At 35.5% G+C, this 19,941-nt stretch overlaps 1 protein-coding gene across 2 annotated transcripts in view; it reads right to left on the reverse strand.

Annotated features, from left to right (window-relative positions):
• LPIN2 (lipin 2) overlaps window positions 1-17,556 on the reverse strand; it is a 38,911-nt gene extending 21,355 nt beyond the window's left edge. The window contains exons 1-7 of one of the 2 annotated variants that reach the window (XM_058177445.1): window positions 17,432-17,556; window positions 10,401-10,598; window positions 9,062-9,157; window positions 7,704-7,993; window positions 6,729-6,836; window positions 4,822-4,948; window positions 1,293-1,629 (exon numbers count right to left, since the gene is read on the reverse strand). In XM_058177445.1, coding sequence (XP_058033428.1) covers window positions 1,293-1,629; window positions 4,822-4,948; window positions 6,729-6,836; window positions 7,704-7,993; window positions 9,062-9,157; window positions 10,401-10,589 — 1,147 coding nt within the window. In that variant the 5' untranslated portion in view covers window positions 10,590-10,598; window positions 17,432-17,556. Of the gene's footprint in view, window positions 1-1,292; window positions 1,630-4,821; window positions 4,949-6,728; window positions 6,837-7,703; window positions 7,994-9,061; window positions 9,158-10,400; window positions 10,599-13,481; window positions 14,487-17,431 lie in introns of those variants that run through there. The other variant, XM_058177444.1, reaches the window with a different exon arrangement.
• Window positions 17,557-19,941: the final 2,385 nt, after the last annotated feature.

The raw sequence follows: 19,941 nt of genomic DNA on the forward strand, positions 1-19,941 counted from the left end.
AAAAATGCAGTAGGAAAAGAAATTTCAAGGGAAATGCTTCTGTAGGGGGGGGGGGGAAAGCCCCTTTGTCAATAAGAAGTAAACCAGCAAACTAAACAACATTGCTCTGCATTGGGGTATTTTCTCTCTGAAAATCCTCTTATATGGAATATTCTGAGTTTGATTATTTGCTTGCCGATATTTGAAGATGTCTGGTAACTAAACAACTGCAAGCAAAAAACCAAGTTCAAACAATAGCATCAACTGCAGTTCAAACATGAGCTGTATATATTTTATTCTATTGGCAATACTGTTATATTCCATCTCATATTGTTCAAAAAGAACCTGACTTCCTTTTATTTAGGCTTCTTAAGAAGGGAAAAAAGGACAGAGGAGATACAGCATATAAACAAAATTCTAAAATTTGTAATTTTAAGAGCACATATTATACAAGTAGTCCTTGATTTATGACCCTTCATTTAACAACCATCTGAAGATATTTATGAACAGTCCTCATACTTAAGACTGTTGCAGTATCTCTGCAGTGACATTTAAAATTCAGGCACTCAGCATTGCAGCATCCTGGATTCATCTGATCACCATTTACAACATTCCCAGGGAGTTTCCGACAAACAAAGTAAATGGAGGAAACCAGATTCACTTAATGACTGTGGCAAAAAGTTGTAAAATCTGGCATGATTAACTTAACAATTGCATTCCTTAGCAATGGAAGTTCCAGTCCAATTATGATTGTAAGTTGAGGACTACCTATACTACTAAAATCATTATAGTGGTAGCTTAAAAAATGGCTGCCATTACCAGTCACAAAAAGTTCATTTACTGGAAATCGAAACAGGTACCTATGATGTTCTCTACCACCCCAGTCAGAGCTTTGAGGCTCATAAGCATTACTATAAAGATACTACTATCTACTAGGTGAAGCTCTGTAGTAGGTTTGCTTCCTATTTAGATTTTTATAATTAAAAGTATCTCAAAACATATGGACAGGGCCACTAATGAATATTTGTAAGGACACTAGTGCAACTAGCACTATGCTGGCTACCAGGATTAAGGAGATGAATATTTTCTTCTGTCATTTTTTTAGAAAAACAATTACACCATGATATATGTAAAATCAAAATGCATATCTGGGATACAAATTATTCTTTATCCTAGATTAAAAGAATGGTTGCGAGCAAAGCTACTGTATACATTTGTTGCTTACCTCTCAAAACTGGTTAAATATCTGAAAGCTAGGAAAAACAGAAAAGTATTTCAAAACGTTACAAAGAAAATAGTTTAAAAGAGTATACCTTTTTTCTTCGATGGAGAATCAAGTTTTGTCGGTGGCTTAATTTCTGATGGTGACTCCACTAGTGGGCTGGGGAGTATATCAGAATCTAAGTCAGGAGAATGTTCAAGAATGTCCAGAACAGGCTCTGTTACAGCAGAAGTAAGTCTGTCTTTGATATCTAGCTCTTTAAGTAGCGGGTGTGTTCTTGGCTCCGGTTTTAAAACTGTACAGACTGAATCATTCATCAGAATATCATCTTCAATTATATCACTGCTAGATATAACCCTAAAATGAGTCTTCTCTGATGGAGTGATGGTAGCTGTTCTAGGATGTTCCAGTTTTTCCTTCTTGCTTATCTGAAAAGGAAAGCATCCTTTTTCTAAAATAGTCATTCATCATCTGTGTTGTTCAGTTCAGTTCTGTATGAACTGATCAAACCTCTATATTAGCAAAGCTTGAAAGATGTTTGACTATGATGATCTATCATAAATTAAGTTATAGAAAATATAGATATCTTGTTTGTCCCAGTTTGGATATGAACTTGATTCCCACACTCCTTCAATATATTTTTCAGTAAAGTTTTCTCCCTCTTCATGATTCTGAAATAGGTCCTATAGAAATAGATACTATGGTATCTACAGTATCTATTAAGAGTCAAATCACTGATAAAAGTATAGCTATTTTTCCCATACTGTCAATTTAATCAGTGGAAAACTTCCAATAATACCAAGCTGCTTGTCCTTTAACTCAGCCTCATGAAACTTACAAGCCATTGTTTCTTTCATCTATAATCTATGCTCATATTTTAAAAAGATTGTTTCTAATTAAGTCTAAAGATTGTTTTAATCAATATTAAATGTTAAAATATGAATTTTAATTCAATATTTTAATATTGATTTAATATTAAATTTAAAAATATTTAATATTGATTACATAAGTCAGTTTGAATTTAAAAAACCCTTTCTATAATTTGAATTAGAAAAAAACAAATGCAAGAAAACTTGAACAATTATGGGTCTCTGCAGTTAGCCCAAATTTAAATGGTTAAACTTCTCATTACTAATCCCATATAAATATTTATTTTAATGTTTGCATGAGTTTGTTTTATTGTTTTATATAATATTTATTTATTTATTTTATTTATTTATTAGATTTTTATACCGCCCTTCTCCCGAAGGACTCAGGGCGGTTTACAGCCAATATAAAAAACAATAACAATGTACAACTAAAACAAAATTAAAAAACTTATTATATAATTGGCAGAGATTTAAAACGTTTAGACTAAAAGCCCTTAAAATTCATAATAAAATATAAATTAATTCAACCCCAATTAAAATTTAAAATTTAAAATTTAAGCCAGTCCCGCGCGAATAAATAAATACGTCTTCAGCTCGCGGTGAAAGGTCCGAAGGTCAGTCAATTGGCGCAAGCTAGGGGGAAGTTCGTTCCAGAGGGTAGGAGCCCCCACAGAGAAGGACCTTCCCCTGGGGGCCACCAGCCGACATTGCTTGGCGGACGGCACCCTGAGAAGTCCCTCTCTGTGTGAGCGTACGGGTCGGTGGGAAGCGTGAGGTAACAGTAGGCAGTCCCGTAAGTACCCAGGCCCTAAGCCATGGAGCGCTTTAAAGGTAGTAACCAAAACCTTAAAGTGCACCCGAAAGACCACAGGCAGCCAGTGCAGCCTGCGCAGGAGTGGTGTTACATGGGAGCCCCGTGCGGCTCCCTCTATCACCCGCGCAGCTGCATTCTGAACTAACTGAAGCCTCCGAGTGCACTTCAAGGGGAGGCCCATGTAGAGAGCATTGCAATAATCCAAGCGAGAGGTAACAAGAGCATGAGTGACCGTACATAAGGCATCCTGGTCAAGGAAGGGGCGCAACTGGCGAATCAGGCGGACCTGGTAAAAAGCTCTCCTGGAGACGGCTGTCAAATGATCTTCAAATGACAGCCGTCCATCCAGGAGAACACCCAAGTTGCCAATATCTATATATCTATATATCATCAATTTATATGAGAAAAAATCAATTTCACAAAACAATAAATGAATTTGTCATCAATATTCACATCAAAAATACAAAGTAAAATGTTGAATCTTGGTGCTTTACTGATTTATAAACTATTCTGTACCTTACATTTCACTATTTTTATAAGATGCTTAAATATGTTTATTGTTTATACCACATGCAACAAATTTTCATGACCTCAAATGTTTTTCTATTTTTACAAAACTTTATTTGTGAAAATACAGTGACAGAAAATGTGTGGCCCAAGACCATCTTGTTCCGCTATAGTTGCTTACTTCTTATCCTATACTTCCTGTAAGAAGACCATGGTACATTATCAATGAGTAAGTAATAAAACAGAGAAGCAGCTGCATGTAATATATTTTAAGTAAGATGTAAAATATAGGTACTTCATATATAATCCTCTAGGTGGCTCAGACTTGTGAACTGGTAGCATTCTAATTCAAGATGAACTCAAGTCTCTCCTGGATAGGCTTTAATGATGACAGTAGACTTCAATAACTTTTAAACCACTGTTTAGGGCTTCACTAAGCAAAATAATTCTTGCAAGCATAAATAAAATTCTAAAATTTGAAACCCATATATATTATGTCTGTAGAAAAGTGGGAGTTTTTTAGCACTATTTTACTTGCTGAGTTTATGGAAATTTATTTTAAATATTTGCAAAGTTTACTTAAGCACATAGATCAGTGATATCAAATTTCAAGGTTTAGATCAATGAGATCTAAATACAATACAATAGCCAGTAGAATTTCCAAAATTGCTCACAAAGGCAAAAGTTGGAGAGGGGGAGGTTTTGTTGCATTGACCTTAACTAACACTTTTTAGATGCTTCCTTTAAATGTTTTGACTATTTTATAAAATGATCTATACCAGTGGTAGTCAACCTGGTCCCTACCGCCCACTAGTGGGTGTTCCAGCTTTCATGGTGGACAGTAGGGGTTTTGTCCGATACTGAAGCACTTTCCTTTTTTTTAATTTAATTGACTTTTTAAAAAAAATTTCATAGCATTATTTAAAAACATTTTCATTAGGTTTTCATAAAATTCCCCGTGACAATTTAAATTTCTGAAAATATATTATTTGTTTCACCTGCACATAAGTTTAGTTCACGTTACGTAAGTAAAACTAAATAGCGCTATAGTGCGACTGCAAAAAAAAGAGCCTCTTCCCAGAATAGCTTGTGCATCTCCCCCCACACCACCCAGCTGTAATAGACAAGCAGAGCTGGTAGCCAGCGCCCCACCCCAAATCCAATCCACAATGTCCGAGAGACATGCGCAGACGATGATACACGGCGCATTACTGTGGAACCAGTGGGCAGTTAGAAAATTATACTACTAACAGAGATACAAAAGTGGGTGGTAGGTATATAAAGGTTGACTACCTCTGATCTATACTGAACCAGAAAAGGCAGCTCCTTTCATTTATTTCTTCAGAAAAGGATCATAACGTTACTCCTGATAAACACATGCCTACTGTATTATCAAAGGTTTTCAGAAAAGAGAATGATTTGAGGTTTACCTTGGTAGATGCAGGAAAGCCTCCCCAGGTCCATTCCATGTGAGATTCTCCTCTAATAAGTAAGTTCTCTGTAGGCTTAACTTCCAGTTCTGAATCACTTTTAGGACAAGTGGGCTGGCTAAAAGGGCTGTTAAAACAAAGGAAAGGCATTTATTGTACAAGGTTACACAAAGAAGGTTCTCTAACTAACATTCAGCAGTAAAGCAGAAAGCCAAGCTGGTGTTTAGACTGATCGAGAAAATTAAAATAAAATCATAGCAGTGTGAACATTTATCTTTTTCAATTTTTTATTATGTTTTCCTGATTTTCAGATTAAATGCTATAAAAAGGTTTACCTACAATCTCTTGCCAATATCGTTGTGTAACAAATCTAAATGGAAACAAAGCAGTACATTCAACAGAAATTTAGCAAAATCTGCAGAAGTCAGAATTCTTTCAAACCAAGTGCTATTGTACTAGTATTAATTCAATTATGTGAAATGAATGTTAAATGAAATGTTAAAAACCAGTATGCATCTTTTTATCAGCACAACTAATATGTCTGGCCAGATAAGCCTCATTTCAATTCACAGGTGATGCATGTAGAACTCTTTTTTCATACATAAAACAGATTCAGAAGCTATGAAAAAAAATCACTTGATTGCTATGACTGAAAATTACACATAATTTACACTGAAATATAACTTATTTTGGGAGGAAAAGATGAAATTGGCTAGATTCCTTTATTCTTCTGCTCAGCCTCTCTTTCAGTCTCGAAACTAATATTTTTTGTTTTTATAACTATCCACATAGTTGGAACGGGCAGCGAAAAGAGATCAATGGGCCTTGAAATGTGCCCTACACTATGAATTTTGAATATAATCATATAATCTAATCATGATGATTCAAAAACGATGAATATGCATCTTGATATCAGAATACATGCTCTGTTATCTTGGGATCTTCTTAGGATCTAGTTCACTTATTTGTTTAAAACATCTTTCCTAGTTATTCTTTATAGTCTAGATTGTGCCGTGATTGTGCCGTGATTGTGTCAAACTGTTCTCAAATAGACTACATTGGAAGGCATGCTTGATGGATGAGGCATTTAAACCCTTTGCCAATACTGTAGATCAAGAATGGTCATCTTTTGCATGCCTGTAGATCAGGAGTGGACAGGAAAACTATAATATTTTTAAAACTGGCTTGCAAAGGCCGATTTTTATGGAAGGCACATTTAGGAGACCAAATTAAGTCCTTCTTTTCAGAAAACGATCATGCTTCCAAAACCTGCACTAGATTTTAAAAAGAAGTCTGAGAGACACAACAAAGGACATGTGGCTTGCATATTGCATGCAGTTTGTAGACTAGATACCTTATACGCTGGTAAACAAAAAAAAAATCTGCCTTCCTTCCTGTAGGACTCACCAACTTTTCAATTCTATTATTTTCTACAATGGGTAGATATTAGAAAAAAAGGAAAAGAATCCTATCTTTCACTTAGTCTATGTGAAGTAGCCCATGCTTGAAAAACAACATTTATTTTGTCCTTTCATATTTGCATTGCAATATAACACATAAGAAGCAGAATTTGCATCATAATGTTATCATATATGTTTTCTCATGTTCTCCACATCCACGGACACCTAAGCTGCTTCTGAGTTAACAAGAAAAGGGAAGTTGAATTGTAAGAGAATTTAAGGATATATGAAAAGCGCCCATGTTTTTTTTTAAAAAAATCCTACAGTTAAAGAGCTGCTCTGTCAGAAAAGTTTCTGTTTCAAAATGCATGATCCCTAACAATACCAAAAAGTAGAGGCAGCCCACAGTTACTAACCAAATTATTTTCCTTCTGCAGACTTTATGTGAAAAATATTTAACTCTTCAATATCATTTTCATAAAAGAATGATACATGAAGATGACTTACTTCTCTGAAACAGACCAGTCTCCGTCTGATAAAGGGTAATCATCCTTTGAAGGGTAAATCAACATATCTTTATATTCTTCAATCTTTGGTGGAGAATCTGCAGGGCTTCTGTAACATAGAATTTATGTATTAAAGGAACTTTAATTTAGTATTAAATGACAGCATTAAAGTAATAATAATTCACATGGGAAAAAGGGTAAGCTGGTAGACACTTTCATCCCAATATCAGCAATTCAGTTAACAATTCTATGTTTTAGATACATTTTTTTAATAGATCAAAGCTTGAAAGATCAGTAATTGTCTTTGTTCCTTGATATACTTTCAAGTTTATACAGCAAAGATCTCTACAGAATGATGCATATTTGGGGCTTTATAATACTTGTGTTTAACCATGTGTTTTCTTAGTGGATCTTGAAAAATAGCCTATATATACACCTGCTTTTAATATGCATTAATATAGTCTAACATTTATGCAGAAAAGATCTACATTAATTGTTGTAAATATAAGGATCTTTATAGAAATTTTAGATTTCAATTGTAATCCTTACGAAGTTTCAGAAATAGTTACTTAGTTACTCAGTTACTCAGTTACTTAGTTACTCAGAAATAGTTAACTAGATAAATTATTTAAAGTTGCATCCTTATGGAAAGATTACCTTTTCATTTTTCTTATTTGATAGTAAAAGTAATAAATTTTCACGTTAAAGCACTTACAAAATCTGTTTTATGTAGCAAACATACCTACTGGTATCTAATCTTGCTCATTACTTATTCCATTAGCTACTTTTAAAGTTATTATTACTACTCTGAATATGAATTTTGAAAGATAAATTAAATTTATACAGTTTTCTAATGAGTTGAATTAATAAAATAAAAAACTATTCTTTTAGGACTTTATATAATATAAATGAAAGATTGTTACTGAACTGTTTACAATATGACAGTCTAACCAAACAGAACTTTAAAAAATATTACCTCAAAGGCTGAATACACCTATCATCATCTGAACTTATTTCCATTTCAAAGATTTCCTCAGCTCCTAGAGAAGAGAATTGCTCTTCTTTTTTTACATCTTGTTTACATTTTCTTTTTCTTCGTTTCTTTTTCTTCACTGACCCAGAAGGGAAAAAAGGCTCTGTTTCTACAATTTGTGGAATTTCTATTGTTTCATTTTCACCTGACTTCATCAAATTGTCATCATTTCCTTTGAAGAACTGATCTTCTGTTGGTATTGGTGATGTTGCTAGATAGGCTGGAACATTTTCCTAAAAATCATTTAGGTGAACATGAATTTTATACGTTTAATATATTCTATGAAATTATTACATTATTTAACTCAAAATTAACACTGAGGACAATAGAAACAGATATAGAAGTATATATTGTGATGTCCAGGAAAAAATGTATGTTTGAGCTGTGATAGTCATTTAAAATTATTATTCGTATATATTAATATATGGGAATGTACAAGTTAACTTTTCATGCCCACATTCAAATGAAGATGTGTTTGTATAGACATTCACTAAGATGTGGATACCAACTGTCTTTTTTCTCATAATGAAAAGTATACTTGCCTAATAAAACTAATGGACATGTTTTTCTAACCACTGTTTAGTTTTATATGCAAATCCTCAATAATTGTTAATCATTATGGTCTGATGAAGTATGGAATTCATAATAAAAAATTAAAACTATGGGATTCATAATAAAAAACTAACAAGAACAGAAGAAATATTTTCAAAATTCTTCTACAGCAGGAAAATGGTTGATGAATGCATATACCACATCTATATGCATTACCACATTTCATGCTCTATCTATGTAAGATAGTCAAAAACCTCCATAGGATGGGACTTCAATGCAGACCTAATTGGGAGTGTGCTAATAATGTTTACTAGCTTTGAAGGGATCTATCCACTATCCTCTCAGAAGGGTCCCTAAATAGAAAAAATGAATTAAGGTCTTTCTTCGCTGTATTGTTTACTTGTATTCATGACTATTTTTAATTACTGTCTCGTGTTAATATATTTTATTACTGTTTTGAGTTATTTTTTTAATATTCCTGAATATTCTTTGATTGGTATCTCATGTTATGTGTGAAAGAAAGAGAGAATGTATAAGGGACTAAAAACATCCACGAACAAAAATAAATAAGAGAAAGGGAAAATAAAATAAAAGTTAAGTGAGAGATGGAATTAAAAGGAAAGAAAATGATAAAAGATAAAGGTTGAAATATTCAGTTGGTTTGCAAAAAACTATTTTTTCTAAATAAAAAGCAAACATCTGCCCAAATATTAAAACTGGAATGAAGGTACATTTGTTAGATGACTTACAAATTTTTCTTCTGTTTCCTGCACAAAGAAGGCCTCTCCATTATCACCCAGTTTCATGTGAAGATCAACTGCTTCTCCATTGATTTCAATATCGATCTGTAAAAAAATACAATAGAATACTTGCTGCAATAAAAATATGCCTGAAAATATGTTTATATTTAATAAATATATTATTATTTTAATTCAAACCATTGAAACAAAAGAATTACCAATATACCATGTTTATTTATTTATTGGTAATTTTATAGAGCTGCTCAACTCACTCTGAGTGGTGAACAAAGTTAAAACACAAAAAAATACAACAAAAGAACCAAAAATAAGCACAATAGTAGTTTAAAAAGATTAAAATACAAGACTATGTAAATTAACACAAAGAAAAGCAGGAGCATCAATAGCCGCCTCTTGAAAGAAATGGCAGTAAAGCAGGCCAAATGAAAGAATAAAGGAAATATTTTGTATTTTGCAACTAGTTGATTAATTCTTTTATCTTAATGGCAAAATGCAATGTCATACCCTCTAGGAACCACATTAAGATCTGATTTTTTCAAGTTGTTCATAAATAATCTGTGATGCATACATAAAGATCAAACAAATAAATAAAAGTTGTCAAGGATTCCTGACAATTTAACAGATCTATTTTTGCTCTTAAAATGATTCCTCTTAAATTATCGAGAAAATGATTCCTTGATTTAATTAAGAAAACAGTGTTTCAAACACAATACAGTATATAAATTCTAATATTGGGAAAATGCTACAAATTTTACATGCATTGTTTCTACTTTCCACATGATTCTACAAATTTCTATATTTCTTTTTAATTGCTACTGCCCCATCCACATGAATCTCTGTTTCAGTTCCTAAATCACTTTATTTTATTCTTGATTCTTTCCAAAGTTTTTTGTTGAAATGGAAGAACCAGAACTTTATATATCTCAGAATAGTGGCTTTGTTATATATTTATATAAGTATAGTATGCTATCCTTATATATTGCATTCCCCACTTGTACCTATGCTTAACTTGCATTTAATATCATATCTCATTCTTTGATGCAATTGTTAATAGTTATGATTGTGGAATGCATCAGTTACACCATTATATAGCTGATGTTTATGCCCTTTATAGTTATGCTTTCCATGGCCTGACTTCTAAGGACCTCTATTTGACCATACTGGGTAACTGAACAGAACTTTTCTATAGTATAACAAGGCCTATCCTACAAGTATTTATTGAATCTAGAAAAATGATGTACCCCAATAACAGCATAATTTACATTGTACCTACAACTGGCAAAAAAGAAAGGTATTTATTTTCCTAGTCTCTGACATTCATGGTACTCACCACTTTCTCTTTTGAACGCAAGACACCAAGTTTTCCAAACCGGACATGGAATGGTGAACATAGGTAGGTACCATCTTGCTGCCGAACTACAATTACATCAATACATCCTGAAAGTGTAGCTTGATTAATGCCTTTATACAACTCCTTCATAGTAACCAGAAGTCCAGCAAGCTGTCCAACATAATTCATATTTTAAAGCTAAAAAGAAATATTGATTGAAAATATTATTCCAAATACAAAGTACTTTAAATTAAAAAAACACATGCACAATCATGTTATCATAAATTTTAATTTATAATCCATCTGATAATTGTGGTCTGTAGTTATATGTGAAAGATACTAAAGTAAAAGAAGTAATTTATACTGTGAAAAAGGTCAAAAATACACTTTCAATTATTTAAGAATTTTGAAAAATCTTATGAGATTAAAGTTCAAGCCCATTTATTATAATGAATTGCAAAATAATCTTGGTAAATACATGCATAGGGTCTAAACAAATCAAAAATTACAGTGACATAAAACATACGGTATGTTATGTGTACCTTATTCAGGTAGAAACTCAAAATTAACAGTTTATAAACTTAGGAAACTGTAGATGATCACTGTACTCTGCTCATGCATGGGTTACATTTATCCTTAATATTCACAGGTGTATAATCATTATTGTACATTTTTTTTAGGCAAGGATCGACTAAAGGACTTAATATTAAATATTCATTTGGTCACTAAAGGAATTGACTGACTGACTTTTCAACTGAGTCTGACTCTGTGGCTAAGAAAGTGACTGGCCCAAAGTCACTCAGTTGGCATTCTTGCTTATGGTGGTATTAGAACTCACAATCTCCTGGTTCCTAGCCTGGTGCCTTAATCACGAGACCAAACTGGTTCTATTTTACATGATATCAGATCTAACATGTAGCCTCCAGTACAGACCCATCACAATCCTAATTTAATGAAACTTTTTCGAAGTCCTCAACTCCACTTATGCTGTCATTCTTGTAGTCTGCTAAGAACAGTGATTCTCAATCTGTGGTCCACGGAACCCTGCGGGGCCACAATGTCATCACAGAGGGTCTGTGAGGGCTTGAAGAAATGTTATGATTTAAATCTTGAGTTAAGTCTTGGTGATCCGTGACCACAAAAGGTATTTAAAGAGGATCTTTAATGGTGAAGGGTCCATGGTAAAGAAATGGTTGAGAACCACTGGCTTAGAGGAAAGTGTTCTCTTACTAACCTCTTCTTCTCTTCCCTAATCAGCAGCATCTCTTATTTTCAGTCAACAATTTACCAACAATTTACTCCAACAATTTACTGGCTGTTCTCTTCGCAATATGGATGATTTTGCAGTCACCATGCCATCCTAAATGCAACCACCACCACTCAAATAACCCGCCTCTTTCAACTCCACTACCACCAAATGCAGAATCCAGATTCTCAGCATTCATCCCCCATATCCCAGACTCTGCTCTCACCAAGGTTTTCTTAAAGCTTTATTTCAGTGATAGCTAAAAACAAATGGAAGTCACAGCATGGCCAAAAAAAATCCCCCCCCCCCCGTTAGTTAATATTTAAAGGCATACAATATTGAAGTACATGATAAGTTGTTCTATGCTTTCACAACATATCTATTATTCAAGATTTTTTTAAAAAAGGAACATTGGTCTTACCTGATACTATTATATAATATTATTATATATATTATATAATTATGCTATAATATTATAAAGGAGAAAAATGTGCTGCAGTTAGGATAACAAAAACAAAAAACATCCCCTTTCCTTATAACCTACCCAGGGACTTACAAACCATGAACTCTATCAGCTCAGCCATAAAACAAGATCAAGGAATGTACATAAAGCTGGAAGGAAGATACTGGGAACAAGCTTAGACTCTTGGAAGCAAGGTCATTATAAGATAAACTCACAAAAATATTCCCTAAAGAGAATGTATGTCCATAAACTGCCTTTCTATTCTCTCAAATGTGCCACTGTCTTGGTAGTAGTGCTCTCATTATATCGTAGTATTACCTTAATTATTTTTTACCTAACTAAGCACATGTGCTGCTATATCCAATCCAATATATTGCAGCTGTCTACAGCTATATGTACAAATGTGGCCACAAATATTGATACCCGGGCTACTTTTTCTCCCAAATAATCTCAATTCCCTTGAAGTAAATTAAAACAGACACTTGTATTATAAATGAAAAAAGTGGTGACAATATATTTCATTATTGCTCCCAAATATATATATATAAAACAAAACCTGGCTTGACTGAAGAGAATATGTACCTTTTTAATTACTGAAGAAGAAACACATTTAAATATTTCAAAGAAATCAAGCTTCAGTGTATTAACATAATGAAACAATGCTTTATTCAATCTCATTATCTTTCTTTAAAATGTTAAAGCATTATTATTATTATCATCATCATCATGATAATCAACATGAAACTCAGTCAACTGAACATTCAAAAAGGTACCACATATACCATTGACTGGTGCTAATGGTTGATACTGGTTGCTGCCAGCGTCCTAGGTATCAACCAAGTACCTTCTTAAGATGTACGATGTTCCAAGTACCACAGTTTTTTGCAGTTCTGCTGGTGTTCTTGCAGGAAGCTGCAATTTGTTGATGTATCTTATAAAATTCTTGGACATGGAACCAAGTGCCCCAATGACAACGGGTATCAATTATTATTATTATTATTATTATTATTATTATTATTATTATTATTATTCATTAAACATGAAACTCAGTCAACTGGACATTTAAAAATGTGTCACAAATACCATTGACTGGTGCTAATGATTGTTACGGGTTGCTGCCAGTGTCCTAGATATCAACCAAGTACCTTCTTAAGATATACGATGTTCCAAGTAGCGCAGGTTTTTTGCAATTCCGCTGGTGTTGCAGGAAGCTGCAATTTCTTGATGTGTTTTGTAAAATTCTTGGACATGGTACCATTATTAATTATTAATAATATTAATAATATTAATTATTATTGTTATTATTATCTCTTCATTAAATATGAAACTCAGTCAACTGAACATTTAAAAATGTATCACAAATATCACTGACTGGCACTGATGGTTGATATGGGTTGCTGCCAGCATCCTAGGTTGTTGTTGTTGTTGCTGTTGTTATTATTATTATTATTATTATCATCTTCCATTTAATCATCTGATTTTTTGAAATTGCCCTGCAATTTTCTTGGAAAGGTATTTCTGAAGTGGTTTGCCATTGTCTCCTTCCTAGAACTGAGAGAAAGTGACTCGGCTAAGGTCACCGAACTGGATTTGTACATAAAGTGAAACTGAAACTCATAATCTCCTGATTTCTAACCTGATGTGTTAACCACTATACTAAACTGGCTCTCATTAATTATTAAATCAATAAAAAATAATAATTAAAGCAATACAAATAGTAACAGTTGCCAACCAAATCACTATGTATCATTATTAATCACAAAAACTAGATGAACAAAGCAGTAAAAAAACAAAAAACAGAAATGAAGAGAAAGGGGAAAGAAAATAAAAGAAAGGAAAATACTACTTTTCTTATAGTTTTAAAATAATAATATAGTTGCTTTTTTATCCATAAATTAAATCAAGGCCATATGGAATAAAGTAGTACTTGAGTTATGACAATAACTGGGACCTGAAGTTCTGCTGCTAAGCAATATGGTTGTAAAGCACATCACATGTCTACATTGCTTAGTGACAGAAATCTCAGCAGTCCCGTTGTTATTATTAACCGAATCCCAGCAGATATTAGGCAAGGATTCACTCTGATGCAAGACAGTCCTGGCTTGGTCTCTTCCAAGCCTCAAGCCTTGATAAAGACACTGTATTTTACTATTTACTGAATCTGCACTACTATTAATCGTTTCATAGCTCCCATCACCAATCTCTTTCCACTTATGACTGTATGACTATAACTTGTTGCTGGCAATCCTTATGATTTATATTGATATATTGATCATCAATTGTGTTGTAAATGTTGTACCTTGATGAACGTATCTTTTCTTTTATGTACACTGAGAGCATATGCACCAAGACAAATTCCTTGTGTGTCCATTCACACTTGGCCAATAAAATTCTATTCTATTCTATTCTATTTTCTTGAACTCCTCCCACTCACTAATCTCTCCCCCATGTCTGCTATTTTGGTTGCCCTGCCCAGCAGCACTCATTGGCAGTGGTAGCAATGGTAGTGTCCCTGGGGTTGGTCCAAAGATTTCAGCAGTCTTAGGCAGCCACTGGTACCCCAAGTTTCTATTTCAGCCCCAGCACCACTGGTCCATTGAGGAGTGCCACCTCAAGACCTGCTCTGCAGCCAGCTACCTCTGCAAAGCCCCAGCCATCCTCATTGTCCTGCATTCCATGTTTCTGCCATCCCAAATAAACTTCCCTGTCTTCTTCCCACTGAGGAGCACCAGCCCTGGCTCCATGTAACACAGCTGCTGGCCATTCCAGGCTTTCTTCCCAAGGCAATGTAGACCATTCTTCAAATCAAGTGTGTTGTTTTCGTGATGCTTTGGAAGACTTCTAAGAACTTCTGAAACCTCACGAGACGCCATGCCCACCATTCTACAAATTACATGAGGCCTTCTCAGAAACCTTCCAAAGCATCGCTAGGATGCACACAATTTTGAAAACTTGATTAGCTTGAGGAGTAGGCCTGACATGGCCAGCAACTGCCTCATATAGGCAAAGGTCATTTACGCACAGCAAGGCCAGCGGAGGTGGCTGGTGCTTTGCACTGGATTGAGGTAGTACTCTTCAGTGGAAGCCCCAATGCCACTGAAACTAAAGTACAGACCAAAGAGTGGCAGTGGCTGACTGAGACTGCTGAAGGCATAAGTATCATTTGTTCAGTGCTGCTATCTCTTTCAAAAAGTCACTGAACAAATGGTTAGTAAGCACCACTATAATAAGATTCTTATGGTATTTCTAGCACTAAAGGCAGTACAAAATATTTGAGCTTTAGTGGAAAGGAAAAGATTTTATATCTCATGCCAAATGGATTCTTATTTTAAAATAGCAGGAAAAGCTTTGATTTTTTTTAAAAAAAAATCAAACACTGAATATTAATCAGTTAATGGGTGCCCATACAGTACTTATAAAATATTTTTGATTTATGAAAGAAATATAATTTATCAAAAACAGCTGACTGACAATGTAGTAAATCATATGTTACATTCCTTCTTTGACATGATCACGACTGATGAGGGTTTCATGAGTGGTCACAATTCACAAGATTGTGATGGAAAAACATTGTGTTTTAATTTTGCTCAATGCTAGTAACTGCAATCGTGGAAATTTTTACATGCCACAATTCAGTTCACAAATCACATTAACAGTGTGAACTGAAGATAATTTTTTTAATGCAGGAGTACCCTGAGATCTGTTTCAGGGGTTTCTCCAGGATAACAAGATTGCAAAAGTCCAGTCTTTTTTTTTTAATGACCCTGTAATCCCCTTGCATTGGGATGGAATCAAGGTGACTGAATGGAGCTGAGCATTTACTGGCTGGATGCCCTTCCTGATGCCTACGCTGAGTTTGCAACAGATACTTTTCTTTGCGCCCAGAGAGAGAAATATCTGCTCCTCTAGAACTGAACTTCCAGCCTCCTGATTGTGAGGAGAGATGCTCCACCACTAGGTCACCACACAGCTCCCTGTCAAAGTCTGTCTAAATCCTGAAATTCATTTTTTTAAAATCTGTACTGGAACAGGTTTTACTTAACAATATAGTAATGAAGTCTGAAAACAATACTGAGAAATTCTATAGAGAAAAATTATGGTTACTGACAACAAATACAATTATAGATAATTAATGCTTGAATTTGCCAAACATTTACATTTTTTGGTAATTGGAATGAAGCTTGAAAAAGTATCCAAAGATATGGCCTAACTATAGCATACATTTGCTGTATGATGGTCCCTACTAGAAGGTAGACATTATGATCTATTTTAAATATTAGTCTACCACTTTCAGACTTTATATTAATCCAATGCAAGCTTCTTAAATGTTCTAGAAATATCTTACAAAAACTACTCCAATCTCAATAAATTTCTTAGCCGGTTGGTCTTATAAAACTTTCTAGTTAGATATTTTCCCAATTCTACATTTCCAAATTTACCTGAGAATTTTAAGCCCAACTACCACAATGAAATATAAACTGTTCTCAAGCACAAGAAGCTCTATTATCATTGTTTTAATGAAAGACTGAGCTATCCAGAAGTTGGGGGGGGGGGCAAAGCCAGAGTGACAACAATGAAAGCAACAAACATAACAAACCCTAAAAATGCAATAACTGTATTGAGGGACTTAAATAATCCGGTTTGAAAGGTTGCTACAAATCAAAAAGCCATCATCATCATCATCATTATTATTATTATTATGGTTATGATGATGCTGCCCTCGGAATCAGGCACTTAGCAAGTACCAGTTTTCCCAGTTGGCTAAAGGAGAGAGGAGAATCAATAAGGGAGCATCAGTAAAGGAGAATATTGGTAGTTTAGGGTTGACTAGAGGGGTCCTTGGTGCTCTCCGAGGTCGCTTGTTTCCTTGCAGACGTTTCATTACCCAAACTAGGTAACATCATCCGTGCTGATGAGGGGAGAATCCCCCCCTCCCCATTCCCATCGGAAAAATCCCACCCGAGCCTTCGTCTTCTGCTCGGGCTTCGTAAAACCAACGCTTGCCCTGGGGGGGTCTCGGGATGACTTCTGCGGGGCAAGAATACACGTAAAGGACCGAAGCAACACGAACACATTTAAATTAGGGCTTCACGGTCGTCTGGGTGAGCTATCCAGGCTCACGGCACAGGAAAGGGACCAAGAGGCAGCCAATAAGGAAAAGGAAGGAAGGATGGAGGACGGGAGAGGACAGGACCCGGAGCGGCGGGGAGAAATGGAAAAGAAACGATGCGGCCCCTCGAGTCCCGCTCAGCTACACCGGCCATCTGACCCAAGGTTGCCTTCCCGTCCGGGGGCAGCGGGACCTCCTCATTCATTCCTTACCTTTTTCTCCCTCTCAACCGGATGGAACCGGGAAAGACGCAAGGAGCAGCTGCCAGCGACCGTTGGCGGCGGCGGCGGCGGTTAAATGAACTGAATGGGCTGGCCAGGCAGCCAGCGCGGGACTCGCTGGGATGAGGGGGGGGGATGATGGAGGCGGAGGGAGGGCGGGCAAGAGGGAGAAACAGCAGTGACGCACGAGATCGCTGCGGAAATTCTCGCTCCTCCCCCTCCTGTTGGGCGAACAGCTCAAACGGCAACAGGGCAGCGCGGAGTGGGAGGGAGGGGGACGAGGGAAATCACACGTGACTGTGGGGAGGGGGGGGAAGGCCACGTTACTCGCCCTACCCACTGCTGCACTTCGAGGCGACGTCTGGCGACACTGTTTAATGAGTGGGTGTGACAGCGGCCAGGGGGAGGAGCTTCTCGGGGAAAAAAAAAAGCTTCCTTTGAGTCACGATCTCTTGATTATAGAGAGTTGGTAGGTGGCACCGGGCTTGGCATGAGTTCAAGGATGCCGTCCGCTCGGATATATCGTTACAAACATGACATGTAAAGGAACATTTTTGCTGTGTTACAAATAGGCCTCTGTCTATGGAATTCTCAGTCATCCAGGTCATGGTTGTCCCAACGGTGTTTTTTCAAAAGGCAACTGGACTTCCTTTTTTCCCCGAAACTGTGGTTCTTTTGTCATACATCAAAATTCCTTAGGGTATTTTGGGGAAGGTCCTTAGGCTCTGATATTGAAATATGGTTATTGTACTAGATTATGGTGCCATCTGCCTCGAGATGCTTCATCATCAGAGATACCTATACTATATCTTGACAGAGAGTCAAGCAAGTACATTTCAGCATAGTACTTCTGATTAAATTTGGCACATGCTAAACTGAGAAGAGTTGTCCATAGCATACAGTTATCTCCTTAGTCAGCTCTGGGTGTTTTGCCCCATTACCAGTTGCATGCTATGGAGTGGTATGGGCTGAGGTTAAAAGAGTGGGGAGGAATTAAGCATTTCCTCAGATAACTTGATTACATTAAGGAACATAACATGGATAGAAATCTGGTTTTCCAAATAGGAATATAGAATAGAATAGAATAGATTTTTTTATTGGCCAAGTGTGATTGGACACAGAAGGAATTTGTCTTGGTGCATATGCTCTCAATATACATAAAAGAAAAGATACCTTCATCAAGGTACAACACTTAACACTTAATGATAGTCATAGGCTACAAATAAGTAATCAAGAAACAATCAATATCAATATAAATCATAAGGATTACCAGCAACAAAGTTACAGTCATACAGTCATAAGTGGAAAGAGATTGGTGATGGGAACGATGAGAAGATTAATAGTAGTGCAGATTTAGTAAATAGTTTGACAGTGTTGAGGGAATTATTTGTTTAGCAGAGTGATGGCATTCGGGGAAAAACTGTTCTTGTGTCTAGTTGTTCTGGTGTGCAGTGCTCTATAGCGTCGTTTTGAGGGTAGGAGTTGAAACAGTTTATGTCCAGGATGTGAGGGGTCTAAATATTTTCACAGCCCTCTTTTTGATTCGTGCAGTATACAGGTCCTCAATGGGAGAGCATTTCACTGAGGCAGCCTTCGGTGGCGCCATCTTGGATCATATGACTGTGAAAGTTGGCTAAAAATGAATTTTGCTGTTGGAGAAAATTGTTGAGAATACCTTAGACCATGAGACGAACAAATACTTCAGTACCAGATGAAACAAACCCAAACTGCTTACTGGGACAGAGGGAATACTAATATAAAAGCTAACGCTTTTGAAAATATTGGAAACAATGTGAAGATGAGATAAAAAATTAAAAGCAAAAAGAGGACAGTAGAAAATGAAACAACCAGATAGTGTATTGTTACTGTGAAAATAAATTTACAAGAACTCAGAAAAGCAGTTACTATATTGATGACAGGTAATCCTTTCAACATAATGTCCATACAAAAAAATCAAAAGTAACTGAACCACAACAAAAACAGGAAGTTTTTAAAAACAGACTTTCTGTAGGAATAAACCCTCCCAATATATATTTCATTCATTGTTCTATTGCAGCATGAGAATCCCCTGTTCATGAGCCATTCTAATTACTTTTCTATGTTCACTATTGATTGCAGTTTCATGCCAACTTTAAAAGGTATTGGGAGCAACAGTTTCAGAATTCCTAAGGCCCCAACATGAGGAATGTTGTTTTTGATCTCTGGTGGGGCACTCTACTCTTTCTGTAATTCTGATTTCTCTCCAGAAGCAACTTTAAAATTTCTTGAATAAGGAAACTGTAAAAGGAAACATACCATAAAGCATTGAGATGATAATAAATGACATTTTCATGCTATTCGGTGTCGTAAATGTCATGCAGTGATCTAAAACTGTGTTTAATTGCTATGTATTCAGTCTATTTAAATAGTAGGGAGGAGAACCTTGCTTTACAAATAAGCTAAAGGAAGATTCTCTCTTGTGTTATTTAACACCATGGTGTAATGCAACTAAATTGTACTGC

Source organism: Ahaetulla prasina, chromosome 3, assembly GCF_028640845.1.
Source record: "Ahaetulla prasina isolate Xishuangbanna chromosome 3, ASM2864084v1, whole genome shotgun sequence".
NCBI lineage: Eukaryota > Metazoa > Chordata > Lepidosauria > Squamata > Colubridae > Ahaetulla > Ahaetulla prasina.